Here is a 17,122-nt window from a genome sequence, read left to right as displayed (position 1 = left end):
TGTTAATAATCTGTATCTTATGGATGGAATCCCTAAAGAACTCATAAAAACTACCACTTATTTAAAGAAATAATTCAAGATGAAAGATCTCCAAAACAAAAATTTTGTCTCGAATTGCAAGTTGGACATTTATCAAATGGAATTTTCATCCACCAGCCAAAGGGTCATGAAGCACGTTTATATGGATAAAGCTCACCCCTTGAGTTTTACAATGGTTGTCCGATCACTTGATATTAAAAAATATTATTTTCGTCCTCGAAAGGATGATATAGAACTTTTGGTTCTGAAATGCTATATCTCAGTGCAATCAGTGCTCTTATATATCTTACAAATTGCACACGGCCTAACATAGCTTTCCACTCAACTAATTAGCAAGCACCACTATATCATGACGATCTGTGAATGAGACAATGATTGTACCTTATTCAAATTGTTGTGAGATACTTGTGATTCATGAGGCAAACAGGAAATGTTTCTAGTTAAGATCATTGATCCAACATATTCGAGAAACATGTGGTCTCTGCTCAACAAAAGATGGGTCAACTATGTTGTATAAACATAATGTTGTATGCATTACACATATCAAAGGAGGTTATATCAAAGACTTTTTCACTCAAGCACTGCTATCTATAACATTCAAGAAGCTGGTGCACAACATTGTGATGTATCAGCTTAAGGATCTTTTATAATGCAACAACTATACTTATAAAGGGGACCAATTGATTGAAAATCATTGAATTAATGCAGGAAATACACAAATGAGAAGGAGCAAATAATTGAAAAAGGTATTGGCATACTGTACTCTTTTTCCTTTGCCCAAGTTTTATTCCACCAGATTTTCCTGATAAGGTTTTAATGAGGCAGTTCTAATCCATGCAATACCCATTCTCAGACACATAATAATAATGTACTCTTTTTCTTCTTTTTTTTTCGCTGGGTTTTTCTTAATAAGGTTTTACTGAAGCATGTTCTTAGTGTGATATTATGGACCCCAAAGGAGATTGGTATAGATTTATAAGTGTATGGGGTCCACACTTGATTAATTAGTATGTGGTTTGTAAAAGTGATTTGCAACTTGATACATGGTGTTGGTGAAGATAGAGAGAGAAATACCAAATTGCCATCAAAGCTTCCAATTTCCTTCAACTTTTGTCCAACAAATTTGTTCTCTGTTCATCAGAGATTGGATTTCCTCTCCCCGTAGAGGTCCTTTGTCAATCAAAGTTTGGAATTCTTAACCATGGTGGTGTGCACTGCGTGGTTTATGAAGATTGTGATGACTTTCGTCTCCTCTCCATTCCGACGACCCCGTGGGTTGTCTCTCCGGAGAGGTACCTATGGATTGAATGTCAATTTGGGGTTTTTGAAAATTGGAAAGTTTGCTGCTCCTTTTTTTCGACTTTTTTCCTTTTGATCCGGGTATTACTACATTGTCTTTGTTATCTTTGTTAGTGTTAATCTTATTTTTGTACTTGTTTGTTTTCAGTTTTCTCGGTTTGCCTTCCTCTCTATCCATGGTTTTTTCTCCATGGCTTTCCGTGGAGGGTCAACCAATTGGTAGTACTGCACCTATCCCAGTTGCAAGATCTCTGGTTCAAAAAAGCAATATTTTGGTGTTTGGATCCGTTGGTCATCGCTCTACTCGACGATGCTTCTCTGTTGGAGTTATCGTTGATGGCGACTCGTCGCCGCCGTCCTTGCAGTGCGATTACATGGTTAAACTATGTCCTTGTTCAAGTCTCCAAGTGTGCAATCAAAGTTTATTTGTTTTGGTTGCTGGTCCGAGTCGAAGTTGCTGCTCTGTTGTGAAGGCTTCAAAGTTTAGGGATTTGCCGGCGAATTTATTTCTTCCTCCTTCTCGGTTGCAGGCGACTTTGGTTCCTTCCCGAAACCCACGTCATCTTATTGTCTGTCAGAATGAAACTCAAAAATTAACAGTCACGATGGTTCTGTACCATCAGCGTAGTGGGTACAATACTTTGGGTATTTATATTGGTGCAGTGGGCCCTATGGGGTGTCTTATCTTGCCTCCACCAAATCACTTAGGTGGTTCACAGGCAATGGTTTATCCGATGACTATGGATTTTGTGGATATGGGTTTTGATTTTCGTCAAACCCACTTTATTATCACTATTGTGGGCAGCCTCTATGTCCTGTCATCCGATTCATGGTTTTATAGGCTTTCTATGCATGTTGATCTAGGTGTGTTCTATGTTTTTGTGTGTAGTGTTGTTTGGTTGGGTTGTTCGTCGTAAATGTAGTATGGCTGTTTCTGATTACGAGGGTAAAAAACAAAAAAATTGCAACTTGACGCAACAAGTGGCCAAATGTGCGTGGTAATCAAGTTACCTCATTTTACGTGTTCCCCGAGACTAGCTTTTTATGTACACTCCAAGACTATATATGGTGACTATATATGATGGTGTATTCAATGTGTAACTAGAAAACTAAACACTCTCTCTCTCTCTCTCTCTCTCTATATATATATATATAATCCTTCCATCTTTCTCTAAACACTCTCTCTCTCTCTCTCTCTCTCTCTATATATATATATATTGCTTTGGCTTGTATCAAAACTTGTTTTATAACAATACCAGCGATTTCTCCTTTTTTTTTTGAATTATATACCTATAAAATTTTAATATTATTCTGAAATTACAAAAAATATAAATAAAAAAATTATATTACTGTTCTATAAGCCATGTGGTCTGCCACGGGGGCTTATGTACCTCCAAGAAACTTATATAATTGTCTAGGCCTGCAAACTCGCTGCTTTGCCAGTGATTAATACATTAATAAAGTCTTCCTAAAGAATTCAATTCAACTTGGTCTCTTTTTGTTTCGATGTAAAATATATTTTTAAAAAAAAAATTTCTTGTTCAAGTAAAATATTTTTTTAATTTTATTTTTAATATTTGACAAAGATCTAGGGTGAAGTTGAGATCGAGTCTATCAAGTCAACGTATAAAATAACTTATCAAAAATGAATAAATAAATTATTTTCATTTTCTTCTTAAATATTTTTTCTTCTTAAATATTTTTTTATAAGATGATTGATGAAGGAGGGATTCCTAATTCTAGAACATAGACAATTATGATTGAGCACCTTGTGAATTTGGGAAAATTGGATTCAGTATTGAGACTTTTCTTCTTTTGTACAAATAATCAAATTGATTGAATTACAAATTCTAATAAATTAATAATTTATTCAAATTCAAAATAGATAATTCAGTTGTTTATTTATTTTTATTTTCTTCATTTTACCCTTGTTTATATAACTATAATGCAAGACCTTTTTATTTGGATGAAAGAGAATTTTTTTTCCCAAAAATTAATTGGGTTAATAGATTGGGCTTTTGATACACTAAGGATTAGGACATTGACCTCGGAAATCCTAGGTCCAAAACAAAAACAAAAAAAAAATCCAATATTAGGCCTGCGCAGTATGCATATTTGTGAGCTATTTATCTGTTCATACTTCATGCCAAACATATAGAAAATTTTAACGTGCATTTTAAGTGGTTTTTTTTTTTTTTTTTCCCCGACATAACATGCATTTTAAGTTAATATATAAGCAATCACAATTTATATATATATATATATATATATATATATATATGGTATGTATTTTCATTTATAGAAACTGTTCTAACAATAACACTACATTTTTTTTTTTTTTTTTTTGACAATTTGTGTCTAAAATTAATTCGGGTCATCTTGTTCGGTGTGAATTGACTTGCCCATTTAACATCCAATTCATTTCCGACAATCCATTTATGACCCGTCATAAATGAATTGATAACGAGTTACTGACCCATCCAAACTTACCCAATTGCAACCCCCTATTTTGAACATATATTGTAATTGAGAGTATATGGAGTAAGTGGGTTAAACTCTATTTTATCGAAGGCAACAGCAAACCTCAATCACTTTCATTTCGCCTATCTATATCCGAATAACAATCACATTCATCATTTTTTTAAGATATACCAATAATACCATATGATTTAGTGATTTCTCTGCAAGGGACTTTCTGTAAGCAATAGCATCTTCATTCAAAATCATTTAACAGTAACCAAATAAATAAAGCCCTGTTTGGCTAAAACGTTTTAAAACGAAACCATCAAAGTTCAGAGAGAGCAGACCCGAGAGACATTTCTATGGACATTTACACGAATGACCAGCATATCGAAGTTTTCCAACATCTGCTAAGTTGAGAAGTTGAGATTTTGATCCCGGATCAAATCAAGCAATGATGGAGTTTCCAACTTCTACACAGACAAAAGGAGCTTAGTAATCTTACTCATCCATCAGTGAAGAAGATTGACTTGGTGTAGGGCTGACACTTCCACCTCGACTCAACTTGAGTGCGCTTAAAGCCTTTTGTATTTCCATCGTCATGGCACTGTCCACGCTGCCTGAAGATAGCTTCTTGTGTGCTTTCTGCAAATGAAGCTTCAGTGAGCTGCTGCTCAAACCAGCATTCTTTCCGCAGATGGGACAAACTTTCATCATTGGTCTCCGTTGCTGCCATTCCATGGAAACCTTCCCGTGCAACTTCAGATCAAAGCCCAAAAGAATCCTTGCAAACCCATCGTTGGGCTGCGCTCGGCGGTGAACTCGTTTTACGGTATTCCAAGCTTCCAATAAAGTTAAATTCCTGCATTACACCAAAACAAGAATGATCATGTTCTCACGGAATTCCTGCATTACCCAATACAACTTTGACAGTGATTTACTGAAAAACGAAAACATCTTTGATTTACTGAATCACGAAAACATCTTTGAGAGTTTACTTTTCGACAACACTTGTCCATGCATGATAGATTAAAGCAAAATGAACTACAATTGGGTAGGTTCCATGCAAAACATAGACCTTCACTATAAATAAAATCATTTGTATGCCACAAACTATAGTTCAGCTATATAGATTTCACTTACTTCCTGAGCATTAAGTAAGCAATAACTATTGTTGCACTTCTACTTCTGCCTTCAAAGCAATGCACCAGAACCTTTCCGCCTGTTTCTTCAACATGATAAATAAAATCATGTGCTTCTTCAAAGATATTGCTGATGTTAGCATCTTCGTTATCACATATCTGTTCATATGAGGCAAGTCATCATTACAAGATGCCACAGAAGTTAAGAACTGATGCATGGTGGAGAGTTTTATACTATAAGACCTAGGCATTCGTCACTACCTTCAAAGCATTGATGCAATATTAGAGAATCCACAAGGCATCTAGATATATTCACCACATTAATGATATTAAATTAATAATGTAACTTACATTATCAAATAGTAGTTCATTCCAACAAAAAACTATATAAAGAAAAGAAAAGGGACCAAATAAGATTACTGAAAGGAAGAAACAAAAGTGACAAGAGTCCATAACAAAGTTAGGCGACATAGCATCCCTATAAAATCTCCAAGCTATAGTAGCAAGATAGATTCTTCAATAAATTCTGTCAAAATAGCTGATCTGGGATAAATAAAGGTCCAAGCTCTAAAGATGTCAATTGTCAAAAGTAGGGAAGGAACATTTCCAAGAAGCCAATTGCTGTCATGTCATGCCCCTTACTTACATTTGAGGAGAATAATATTATTGGAAGGGCTTGAATACTTTTGAGGAGTCTGGTCCAAGAATAATAAAGGGTCCATCAATACATACATATATATTATATAACCAAAAACAATATTCCAACAACTTATTGCCCTTTTGAATTCAAAGACTCTTTCAACTTGTTCCTCCAATTTAACCTCAGAACTGTATTGATTTATCGTCATTTGGTTTATAACTAACATGACGATCACTCTCTCGCTATAGGTTATATGTAACATTTTCTTATTTACCAAACCATGTTCATTCTGTCTTGCTATGTCGCTCTTTAGTAAACGATTGGCATTTAGGTTGCTTTCAGGATTAATCCATGTTTAGTTACAGTGTTACACTATTGACATTGTTATTTCAATAAATAAATAAAAATATCTTTTTAATATCATTATAGGCTTATACATTACCATGTTACTATTTATCAAAGCAGTTCAGTTTGCTTGGGCTCTGTGGATGAAACAAGTTTAAGCTAAGCTGTAATGCACAAGGAAGAGTACACAGACCTCAATAAAGGACCAGTGATTAGCATACATATTTCAGCATAAATTATTTCTCTCAGGCCATAGTAATGTTGCTTTCACGTATAAAGGGAAATTTTGATATGTTGCCTTCATCTTTCCCCCACATTAATAAAGTAGGGAGAGTCCGTTGATTCTCAAAGGTCATGTATAGAAATCTTTTGCAATACTTTCAACTAAACTAGGCAAAAATCCAATACTATTGTAGCATGAAGTCGCACATATTCAGTTCCCATACATCAAAGTTCCACAGTAATAATATTTCTCAAGAAAAGGTGTAGGAAGTTATAGAATCACAACAGAAAACAAGGCAAATCACACAGTAACTAAAACCATAAAAGGAAGGGAAAGGAAGAGATCCTTAGGATGCTTTCAAAACAGCAGTCATCGTATAATATATATATACACACACACACACACGTATACAGGGGAAATGATAAGTAGGTCTTCTTTTTAGGTCAACTGAATAAACCAAATTGACCAGGCAACCAACCCTGTCTCTGTCAAGTATTCGGTCATGACCTTCAAGGACTTCGTATTATATTAGCACTGTTCTGTGTGTGTGTGTGCGCCCGCGCGCGCATGTGTCAGATATATATATATATATATAATACATAGCACTAGCAATACTCTGCAGAAGAATAAACAATTTCCAGTATAAGAAAATAAAGAACAAAGCACTTACAGAAAAATTCTTGTACCCAAATAACTCAGGATACTGAGAATCTGACTGCCCAATTTCATTAGAGCACAAGCACAATATATGTGTTATTCCTAAATGTTGCAATGTGTTTATGGATCTTGCAGCTAGAGCCCCACCAATAAAGAGGCTACTCAAAATTGATGATGGCCTCTCAGTATTTGCAGCATCAGATATCAATGCTATTCTCTCGAGGATGTGTTCAAGTCTGACCTGTATATTTTAAAGAATACAAATAAAGGACAAATAATTATATTATCTACTGAAAAATATACATCCCAAGAGAGTGAAAGTGAACAATGTTCCCTATATGCATGAAATCACATCCAAAGTTTACCTTCAACTCATACGCATCAATAAAGCTATTATTACCACCACATTCAAAGAAACCAGTATTAAAATTGTTATCCTGGCATAATTTAACTGCATCGTTTCTAAGAACTTCGTTCCATTGCTCCAGTTCCTTGTTTAGTTCCACATCAACCTGAAAATTATTTTGACAATAAAATATGGGGTTAGAGTAAAACTTGGTTTGGGGACAAAAATTCTGCAGATCAAGAAAGCTGAATGAGGTTTAAATAAATTCACACAAAGAAAACAATATCTTCAGCAAAAAAACATACACCATAGGGAAGGAATCCCTTCAAGAATATTTACCCAGAATCATCACCACACTTGCACTGTATAATCCAAAAAAAACAAGACCAACATCCATAATCCTATCTAGAGAATGATGCATGTCTGGACAAAGAAAAAAAAAATGGTTTTTTGAATACATGGTTGTGCTTTAAATAAAACCATCTAACTCTTTTTCCCAGTACTCTTCTAGTTCCACTTCCTCTATAAATAAAACAGACCTTAGCAAATTTGTGGAAATCACGTAGCTTTGATGTCAAATACAGGCTATTCATGGGTTCCCCACCGCCTTTATTTAGCTTTCCATGCAAAGCATCTCGTAAGTTTGGAGAACTAGAGTCTGAGCTCACTTTGCATCCTGAAGATGATGACCTCGGACCTGTTCTTTGAAGATCTGGATCATTCAAATCTGGATGGTTATCAGGCATAGCCCTTTCCTTACTTGGTGAAGGACAGTGAATACCAATCCCTGCAGCCTGTGACAGTGACTTATGAACCATCAAATCTTCTTTGTCAATATCACCAGAAGATCTGTCTATAATATTCAGAAGTGCTCGCAATAGGCTATCCAATTTTTGATTAAGCGTGAGTAAGAATATATGAAATCCCTGCAAGTCCCTTAGAGCTGCACGGAACCCATTTCGGAATTCATGAACAACTGAAGTCATGTCAGTTAAACACAGATGACTTGTTGAATCAGCATCTTCTGGTGAAGATCCCAATTTCCCTCCGGTTATCTCATGTAGCAAATTTGACGAGAACTTGGAACTGTTTAAGAGGAGCTCCACCAGCTTAGGATAATTGGCTTGGTCATTTGCACGTTTTCCTGCTGGAGGTCGGCGAGGAACAACAGAATCAATAGCCACAATATGAAAATCAGAAACTTCTGATTTTATCGAAGTGGGACTTTTCAGGCTTATATCATTGCATTTTGGTGACTCCCGAGCATCAGAAAGACCAGAGCTCTGAGAAACTAATTCTGAATTAGCAGAGCTCGATCTGCTATATAATGAAATTGACCTTCTTTCTTTCTGCAGAGCCCGAATTACCCTAGGTCTATACCGCTTGATGGCAGAATCAAAGGCTTCCTCCAATGCATCCATATTTGTGGACGCCATTTTGTCAGCAAACAATAAATTTGCAGAATTTCCACGCCATCTGAGCTGACGGTAAGGAAGCCTATCTTCATTTCTGATGACAAGGTCCAACATCAAGATCCTGCCAACCGCAGCTGCCATCTTTTCTGCAACTTCTTGTGAATCGAATCCAGTTGAGCTTTCCAATAAAGGAGATCCATGTACATAACTGCAAAGAATTATTTTTTGGTTTAAAAGAAACAAATCAAAATCTAATAATTACTATAGTTTACATTTTATGGGGCTTTGCATCATGGAATTCCGTGCTTCCTCCAGTACTCCTGTCTATATGTCAGGGAACAAAGTGATCCAATCTGGGTATTGGTTGCTCATTTAATTGCCTTAGTTGCTTAAATTCACAATTTGAAAAGGCAGGCTAATCATACGCTCACATTTGCTCTGATAGGAACAAAGGCAGTAGGCTGAAAATGTCAACCATCAGTTTCCACAAAAATGATTTTTTAGCAAACTGTTCAGCCCGATTAGACCCAGATCACCTAAAAAGAATGGAATTATTTACTAGCATAAGAGATGGTATATTGCCTGGTTCTATCTGCCCTCAGAACATATAGTAATCAGACAGCAAGTGGTACGACCGTACAAGGAAGCAAAAATATTCCATGATGCAGCATTGTAACACCTCATTTAGAAAGAAATCAGGTTCTGTAAGCACTTCATCAGAAAAAGACATCGGCTTAGGTCAAGAGCTTCCGAAAGTTCTGCACATGTCACTTCACCAACTTCATCTCCTTCTGCAATTGCTGCATCTTTCGCTTTTTCTGCTGCTTCCTTGATCTGCAACCACTCTGGACTAGAATTGTGAATGACTCTGGCCTGAAATGCTTTCAAGCAAAATATTTGCAAGGTCAGTTTTTTTGGCCAAAGAGTAAAAATCAAGTAACGGCTGAAGTAATAAGGTACAACTTGTGGAGTTTGGACTCCTAGCCACTTTGCAAATTCATAGCCAAGACGTTCTGACTGTGTGGCCATCCTTGAAGATGATATCTTAATAACAGCTGCTGCTTCCTTGGGGGATGTTTCATCACTCCCAGGTTGGTTGAACAGGGCAAAAAAGACAACTCCCCCAGAATTCACAGTGACCTGCATCCAGTACAAAGTAATAGAAAGAATATGAACAATAGTATATAAAAGGGGCTGGCCCAGTGCACAAAGCTCCTACCATTGTGAGGTTTGGGAAGGGTACGCAACCTTACCTCCTCATACAAAGAGGGTTTTCCCGTCTCAAACCCAGAACATCCACATCACAATGGAGCAACCTTACCATTGCGCCAAGGTCTGCCCTCTATATTTCCATATTTCTTTACTAAAATGAGAAGAAAATAAGAATGAAGAAAAGGCGTACAAAGAAAGATATGAAGTTTCACTGCATAAACATAAAATAACAAAGTTGAAAATTAATCTTCTCTGTGATTAGATAAGAACCAGTCATCTTCCTAGCAGAAAAGATATACGAAGAGGCATAGCTGTGTAGCTTATCCAGACCTACTCGCATATAGCAGAGGGAAAAAAAATATGAACCGCAAACTCTAGTAGTTAAATTCACTCAATTTTATGAAACTCTGTTCTCTCTTAACACAATTCCGGGAAACACATCACTATTGAATTTATTTAGTCCAGTTAGGACAAAGGAGATCAGAATACAATTCAAATAGAAAGTCCAAAGGAATAAGAAGACTGTAACTTAGTTGTGGTGTCTCTTCACAAAGGGAAGAAAAGGAAACAAAGACACTACAGAAACTGTATAGGGGCAGTGTTAATATATCTCCTCTAATTTGCAAATTAATTCTTCAAATTTTCAGCCTGACAGATTTGAAGGAAACCTGATGCCCTCCTGCAAACATAACCTAGATGGATCACATACCTCTAAGGGCTTATTCATATCATCCTCTGACTGTTCAGTGCTACTACCGTGTTCAGTGTGGTGGAGTGAAGAAAGCATGTCCCATGGAAAGGAACTTGACTCAACATCCAACATAGAAGCTTTACCAAGTCTTTCCCACAAACTGATTTCTGTAGCTTGCTCAGAAGGCAGAGAACCTTTTGATTCAAGAAGTGATTCTCCTGCACTGTACCATGCAATCATAATGACAACTGGGTAACAAGGACCACATCAACATATTTAACTTAGGAAATGAAGCCACAAACATGTTTCATGTAAAGTGCAAACATAAATATATATATATATATATATATATATTGTCATTAAAACTATTTAATAGTAGCACCATATACATCATATTTGTAAATCTACTATGTAGTTTCAAGTCCTCTATTGGCATTGTTTTGGTGACTTGTTCCCAGTAATCATAGATTTAGCAGGGAGAAGGAAGATCAGGAGAAACAAGCAAGCAGGAGGATCATAAAACTGAACTTATTGACATTGATCAGACGCTTCCAAGATCTTTTAGACACTTGAGAACCTTTTATGATGATAATAACAAAATAAAAGAAAAACACAATTTATTATTTTATTTTATTTTCTATTTGTTATGATGTGCAACAAATGGTCTGAAAAATAGAAATACTCAAAACCAAGAAAAATGAAAAATGAACAAGCATCAAGGATAATTCACTATCCGACGAGCATTAGTTGTCCTAACTTCATCCAGCATTGTTCAGTGGAAGCCTCTCAATTATCAAAAGTTCCCCTTTTCTTCTCTTTCATACTACTTTGATCAAGGCCAATGGGACAATCAACAATGTTTATTTAAGGTCATAGATTACTAAGAGTAATGCATTCATGAATCAAGTAGAAAGCCAAGCCACCCAATAGTCCTGAAACATAAAATTCTAGATAGTAGAAGCAAGGGTACAACGGATCAAAAGATAACTAATCAATTTGCAAGTTTATCATCAAACAATTGAGAATAACTTCCATGTATGTACAATTCATCTTCAGATTTGACCTGAAGCTGCAGTGAAGCTGTAAAAAATAAAAAAATAAATCACCATTGAGGAGAAGATCTGTAGTGTCCCGGACTTTTTTGGATTTTTTAATTTTATTTATTCTTATTTATTTTGCACCTCATTTGCTTGTCACATGGGTTCCAGAGATCGTGTGGAACATTTCTTCGAGTTTAGAACTCTTAGAAATGCATTGTGGGCCATTTCGCCATTTTTTTTATTTTCGAATCCGGGAGGTTCCGTGTGGGCCCACAAAGTTTTTGAGCTCGGAAATTTTTCCGGCTTCATTAGCATTCTATTGTTTTCATTATTAGTACATAACTATATGTATATGTGGTAAGTTATAGGTTGATGGCATGTTTGTGGTTAATGTTGGCCTAAAAGGGCATTTTGTAATTTGAGGAAGGAGGTGGGGACCACCATTGACAAAAGTGGGTAAATGACCAAAATTAACAGATTTTTTGTCATTCTCTCTCTCCCTCTCTAGTTTTCTCTTCTTTTTCATTTAAACACAAACCCACCTCACAAAAACCTTGGATTTCACCTAGTTCTAGTTGGAATTGATCAAAGTGCGTGAAGGAAAGTTTGTTCGACGCATCAAGGCCTTCATTATGGTATGAAGGGCGTTTGAGCATTTCGGATTTTTGAGCTTGGGCTAGGGTTTGGATTTTGAGGTGGCTCTAGGAGGACTTGTTGACCTCCTCACCTTCTTCTACACATTGGTGGTGGTAGCTCTCATTTTGGTGGAATTTCATTCTTGGAGGAGCTAGGGTATTGGCATCAATCATGAGGTAGGGATGTCTAACACACTTGTCTTTGGTTCTTAGTGAGCATTTCTTGTTTCAATTGCATAGAAAAGCATGTTCAATTTGAGAAGTTTGATGTAATTGCTCTAGGTTTGAAAGTTTAACTATGAATGACATGTTCCTAAATTGTAAAGATGTGGATTTTGATGTTTACTTGTCTAATTATTTCCTTATATGTTGACAAGTTTGATTAGAAATGTGTTTATGATTATTGTAGTTGTATATAGAGAATTGTATACTTGATTTGACAATTATCATGCAAAACCATGTTATTGATGATCTATTATGTTTATCCTTATCATGCCCATTTAGGGGTGGCAATATTTGACACAACACGCTAACACAACACAAAATAAGAGGGTTTGGGTTTGGGCTAATCGTGTTCGTACCGTAATCGTGTCAACAAGGATTGACCCACTAACTAAATGTGTCGTGTTCGTGTGTGACCCTGCAGACACGATTATGACACGATTAACCCGATTAACTAAACATGTCTGATAAACGTATTGTGCTCGTGCCAAAAATGACCCATTTAGCTAAACATCTAGAATAAGCATGTCTTGTTCATGTAAAAAATGACTTAAATGTGTTTTTTCTTATCGTGTTAAGTTTTGACCCATTTATTAAATAGGTTACGCGTGTCATGTCGTGTTACACATGTAATAATCGTGTCGTGTTCGTGTCAATGGTCTTAGACACGATTAATAATCGTATCGTGTTCGTGTAGACCCTAATCGTGTTCGTGTCGACATGAACACAACACGCCAACACGAATTGCACCCCTATGTCCATTACTTGTTTGATAAAATGCTCCAACTAATGTGTATGCTAGTTTGGAGGAAATAGCATGTTTATGAGAATTGTGATGGTTATTCACTTTTAAATGAAATGATGAAAATATTCAATTCATGCATGGCATTGGCATGGTGTTAGGATTGGTTCGGTGGGTCAAGGATGAAATTGAAAAGAAAGGTTGGAAGTCGCAATCCGGTGGCTAATTCAACCTAGAGGGAGCACGTGTCGGACTTGGACGTGTATAGTTGAACTAACTAGGCCCCAAATGGTCGTTGGTTTTGAGATCAGGGATAATTAGTCAATTTCACCTCGGCAAAGTTGATTAACGGTTTTTTGGTATGGGTTGCATGAGTTTGGGTTGGAGTCGGGATTGCATGCATTGCATGGACCAATATAATTGACATTAATGATTTTGCTTTATGTGAGTTGTTGTGTGGGAATTATGTATTGTCTATGTATGTTTTCCCAAGTGTAGCTCAAGGGAGGCTAAAGTGGGTGTTTTAGGCATTTACTTACTGAGCCGTCGTGTTCACCTCATATATTATCATTTTCAGTAACCGGTAAGGAGGTAATAAAGGATGTACCCCCACAAGTGTAGATGGAAGGTCGAAGACTATGTAATACATTTTCGGGTGTTGATGCTTGTGTGAAACGATAACCATGAAGAAATTTTGTAATCCTTGCTATTTTTGTAGTACAAATGTTGTATGAGTGATCACATCCTTAGTTTTTTTTGTAAAGCTGTAAGCGCTTGAATGGACTTACGTATCCATGAGTCCCAAACGATGTAATTAAACCCGTTTTGATGTATACATGTTATTTCTTTATGGTCTACACGTCTATGATGACATTCAAGTGTATTTTATAGCGAGTCGAGACAGGTTTGCAATGGTCTAAATGATCAAATTTCATATGAGGGGTAAAACCACTTTTAAGTGAGCAAAAGAACCATTTCTGGGTTTTTAGGATTGATCCCTTGACCCTTGGGATCGATCCCAATACCTTGCACTAGTGGGTATGTAATTCTGATCTGTTGGGATCGATCCCAACCCACCTAGGATCGTTCCCAATTCCAAATTTTTGGAAAACTTGCACTTGTGTTACCGGTTGTTAACCAAACTTCAAATAATAATAACTTCTTCATTTCTAAACCAAATTAAGTCATTTTTAAGTCCAAATGAAGAATTTTGAGTCATCTTTCCATCGATATAAACCTCATATTATATAGTTGACTTGAAATTATCATTTTACCCTTTGTATGCCCTGGGCACCCGGAGTTGGATTCACCGCCCGTTAATGATCCAGATCCACCGGATTCGGGTCGTTACAAGATCATTGGTGGATAACATGGAGTTAGAGAGTTCAAATACATATCTACGTAGCCAACCCCAAGTAGTTGGGACTTGAGATTTGATAAGCACTTTGAAGAAGTAGTTATTATACTACGCGTTGCGAAAGAAGTTACTCTTAGGTGGTTAGGGCTTCATGTTGGCAAATTTGATAACAAAAGTTGGAGTCCGTAATTTTAATTTTGTTAAGTTACTCTGGTTAGGGTTAGTCATGTTGGCAAACTTCAAAATAAAATTGATAATTTGATCTCCATTATTTAACTCATTCCGTCATAGCTTTGACTTTTGTGAGAATTAATCATCTAACAATAACAACCACAAACTTGTAAAACAAAAAGGAAATACAGGGATTGTAGTACAAAGAATTAATGGAATCCAAAATCACATACTTGGCTTTGAACTCACAAAACTTTTACCTTCAGAATGGAAAGATAAATGATTATAATCAGGAAACTTTCACAAGTTAATTTAACAATATCTGAAAAATGGGTAGTTGGTTTTTCATTCCAGAATTACCAAATTAGCAGACAGTAGCATCACAAGTACTCCAATTAGTCACACACCAAGCTTGTGTATATAAAAACCCATAAACTAGTACAGAAGACCAATCAAATCAGTAGTGAGAACAACATTATTATGATGAAGAAGGGCGAAATAACCTCATGGGAACAGTATCCCCTTTGTGAGGTCGCCGTGGGAAGCCCGAGGAGCGATAGCTCCCACTGCGTTTACGAACCAATTCCAACCATTGTGTGAATCGATATGCTGGACCTGCCCAAATGTCCCCCAACATATACAACACCTGCATTCCATTCCCACAACCACTAAAAATTGAAAAATGAATATATATATACAGAGAGAGAGAAAGAGAGGGGGGAGATCATCTCTCTCTAGAAAATGCTATAAAAAAAAAAAATAGCAACTCACCCGGGAAGTAGCTGTGAGAGGCAATGGAGCCTCAGGTTCGTCAGATCCGAGATCGAAATCTTTCTCTTCCTTTTCTTTCTGAAGATTGAATGTGTAATTGCAAGGAGAGTTGATAAATTGCGTATATTATGTGTGTGAGTGTATATATGTGTGTGTGTTGTGTGGTGCAAAAGTTTAGAGAGAGAAAGAGAGAGTACCTGGAAAGTGTTGATGATTGGAGGAGGAGGGGGACGAGGGTCTTCTTTTTGGTGTTTGGCCATCGATTTGAAAGTACACTGAAAAGTTTAGAGAGAGAAAGTAATGGGTGTACTTTTTGTAGGGTTTGAAAAATTGGGTTCCCGCTTTTTCTTCTGATTGTGTCTGTTGATTAGGCACTCTTAGATTTTAGCGGCAATGGCTTCTCTGTTGGTAGTTTGGTTGCTGACTTGCTGGTGACGGTGACGACGACTATCGCTTACACGCACGCTCGCACTCACTCACTCACCCATGTGGGTCATATCATATAATGATTGCTAATAATTTAATATGGAGTATTTGGAGTTGCAAATAAATTGTATTAATTTAATAATGGGTATCGTTTGTTTATTTATTTTTTTTTTTTTGGGTTGAAAATATTGGAAAATACAGTAGAGTTTTTAACTATATATAATTATAAAAATAAAATTTTATTTTAAATTTGTAGGAAGTTTTAAAATAAAAATTACATATTTGTTTGTAATACTCTCTGTCCTAAAACAGATGTCATGCTTTTCTTTTTTGTCTGTCCCAAAATAATTGTCACTTTTAAAAAAAAAAACAATATATTTTACATCTTTCTATTTATATCCTTATAATTTAAATTTTAAAATTTTAATATTTAAAATTTAAAAGGGCAAATTAGTAACTTTCTAGAGAGACAAGGTATGTTCCAAGTATCCCTTTAAAAATTCCTATTATCCAAAAATGACCTCTAAAATGGGACAAAGGAGTATTCATTTTCTCTGTCCTCTGTTAATTTTAATTTTGAGTTGATAGAAAAATACAAAATAAAAAGGGAAGAAAAGGACTGATTTCCCTTCTCCCATCCTTCCAATCAAACATAGAAAAAAATTCTCGTAACTCCTTCTTATCCACCATACTTTCTCAATCCCTCACTCCAACAAAACACATCACTAAAGTTGAAAAATAGAATGAATGAACTCTGATTTTTTAATATTTGGAATTAATTATAAAATTCAAAAAGAAATTGAATTTAATAGGATTTGAAAATTTAAAATAAAATATAACATATTCAAATGAGTAACGTACTCTCTCATTTTTAAATTTAAATGTATTAAATAATTGATTTAATTTTTCACACATCTCAAACAATTATTTTATTTAACAAGAGATTTCATTATTCTTGTCTTGCGAACAACCTCTTCGAAACGTTACACTATTCAAATTTCATGAAATTTGGTGGAATCTGATAATATTTGTAAATTATTGAGAGATTTTGTAACTTATCTAATTTGTCCTTCTTTGCATTGCAATTCCTATAAAATAGGAAAGGAATGTTTCCTTTATAATTAAATTTTATTTTATTAAAAACACATAAATTGATTTTCATTTCGAAATTTGACTTGCTTGGTTTGTAATTATAAAAACAGTTTTCTATTCAGGGTCTGCTTGGTTGGTAACTTTGAGGATAGTTTTCTATTTTTAAAAAATTAAAAATTAAAAACTATACAAAAAAC

The 17,122-nt window shown here is 35.6% G+C and overlaps 2 protein-coding genes across 4 annotated transcripts; one reads left to right on the top strand and one right to left on the bottom strand.

Annotated features, from left to right (window-relative positions):
• Nucleotides 1-940: 940 nt before the first annotated feature.
• LOC132287450 (uncharacterized) lies at nt 941-2,457 on the top strand. Its single transcript, XM_059789781.1, has 2 exons — nt 941-1,331; nt 1,487-2,457. Exons 1-2 carry the CDS (start codon nt 1,241-1,243, stop codon nt 1,807-1,809), a joined length of 414 nt encoding a protein of 137 aa, XP_059645764.1. The 5' UTR covers nt 941-1,240; the 3' UTR covers nt 1,810-2,457.
• Nucleotides 2,458-4,030: 1,573 nt separating this feature from the next.
• Nucleotides 4,031-16,097, bottom strand: LOC132295218 (dual specificity protein phosphatase PHS1-like). Of its 3 annotated transcripts, XM_059793384.1 has the most exons (11): nt 15,605-16,096; nt 15,408-15,485; nt 15,140-15,282; nt 10,488-10,692; nt 9,530-9,706; nt 9,279-9,439; nt 7,691-8,774; nt 7,171-7,317; nt 6,819-7,046; nt 4,942-5,099; nt 4,031-4,660 (listed from the first exon to the last, which is right to left on the bottom strand). In XM_059793384.1, exons 1-11 carry the CDS (start codon nt 15,665-15,667, stop codon nt 4,300-4,302), a joined length of 2,805 nt encoding a protein of 934 aa, XP_059649367.1. In that variant the 5' UTR covers nt 15,668-16,096; the 3' UTR covers nt 4,031-4,299. The 3 variants fall into 3 exon arrangements, with proteins under 3 accessions (XP_059649367.1, XP_059649366.1, XP_059649368.1); XM_059793383.1 differs by having other exon boundaries at nt 9,279-9,706; nt 15,605-16,097; XM_059793385.1 differs by lacking the exons at nt 15,140-15,282; nt 15,408-15,485; nt 15,605-16,096 and having other exon boundaries at nt 9,279-9,706; nt 9,820-10,591.
• Nucleotides 16,098-17,122: the final 1,025 nt, after the last annotated feature.

This window comes from Cornus florida, unplaced genomic scaffold, assembly GCF_030987335.1.
Source record: "Cornus florida cultivar Cherokee Brave unplaced genomic scaffold, ASM3098733v1 CherokeeBrave_3.0.0_Hap2_Chr02, whole genome shotgun sequence".
NCBI lineage: Eukaryota > Viridiplantae > Streptophyta > Magnoliopsida > Cornales > Cornaceae > Cornus > Cornus florida.
Note: the sequence above shows the minus strand (reverse complement) of the source record. Positions and strands in the feature narration are given on the sequence as shown.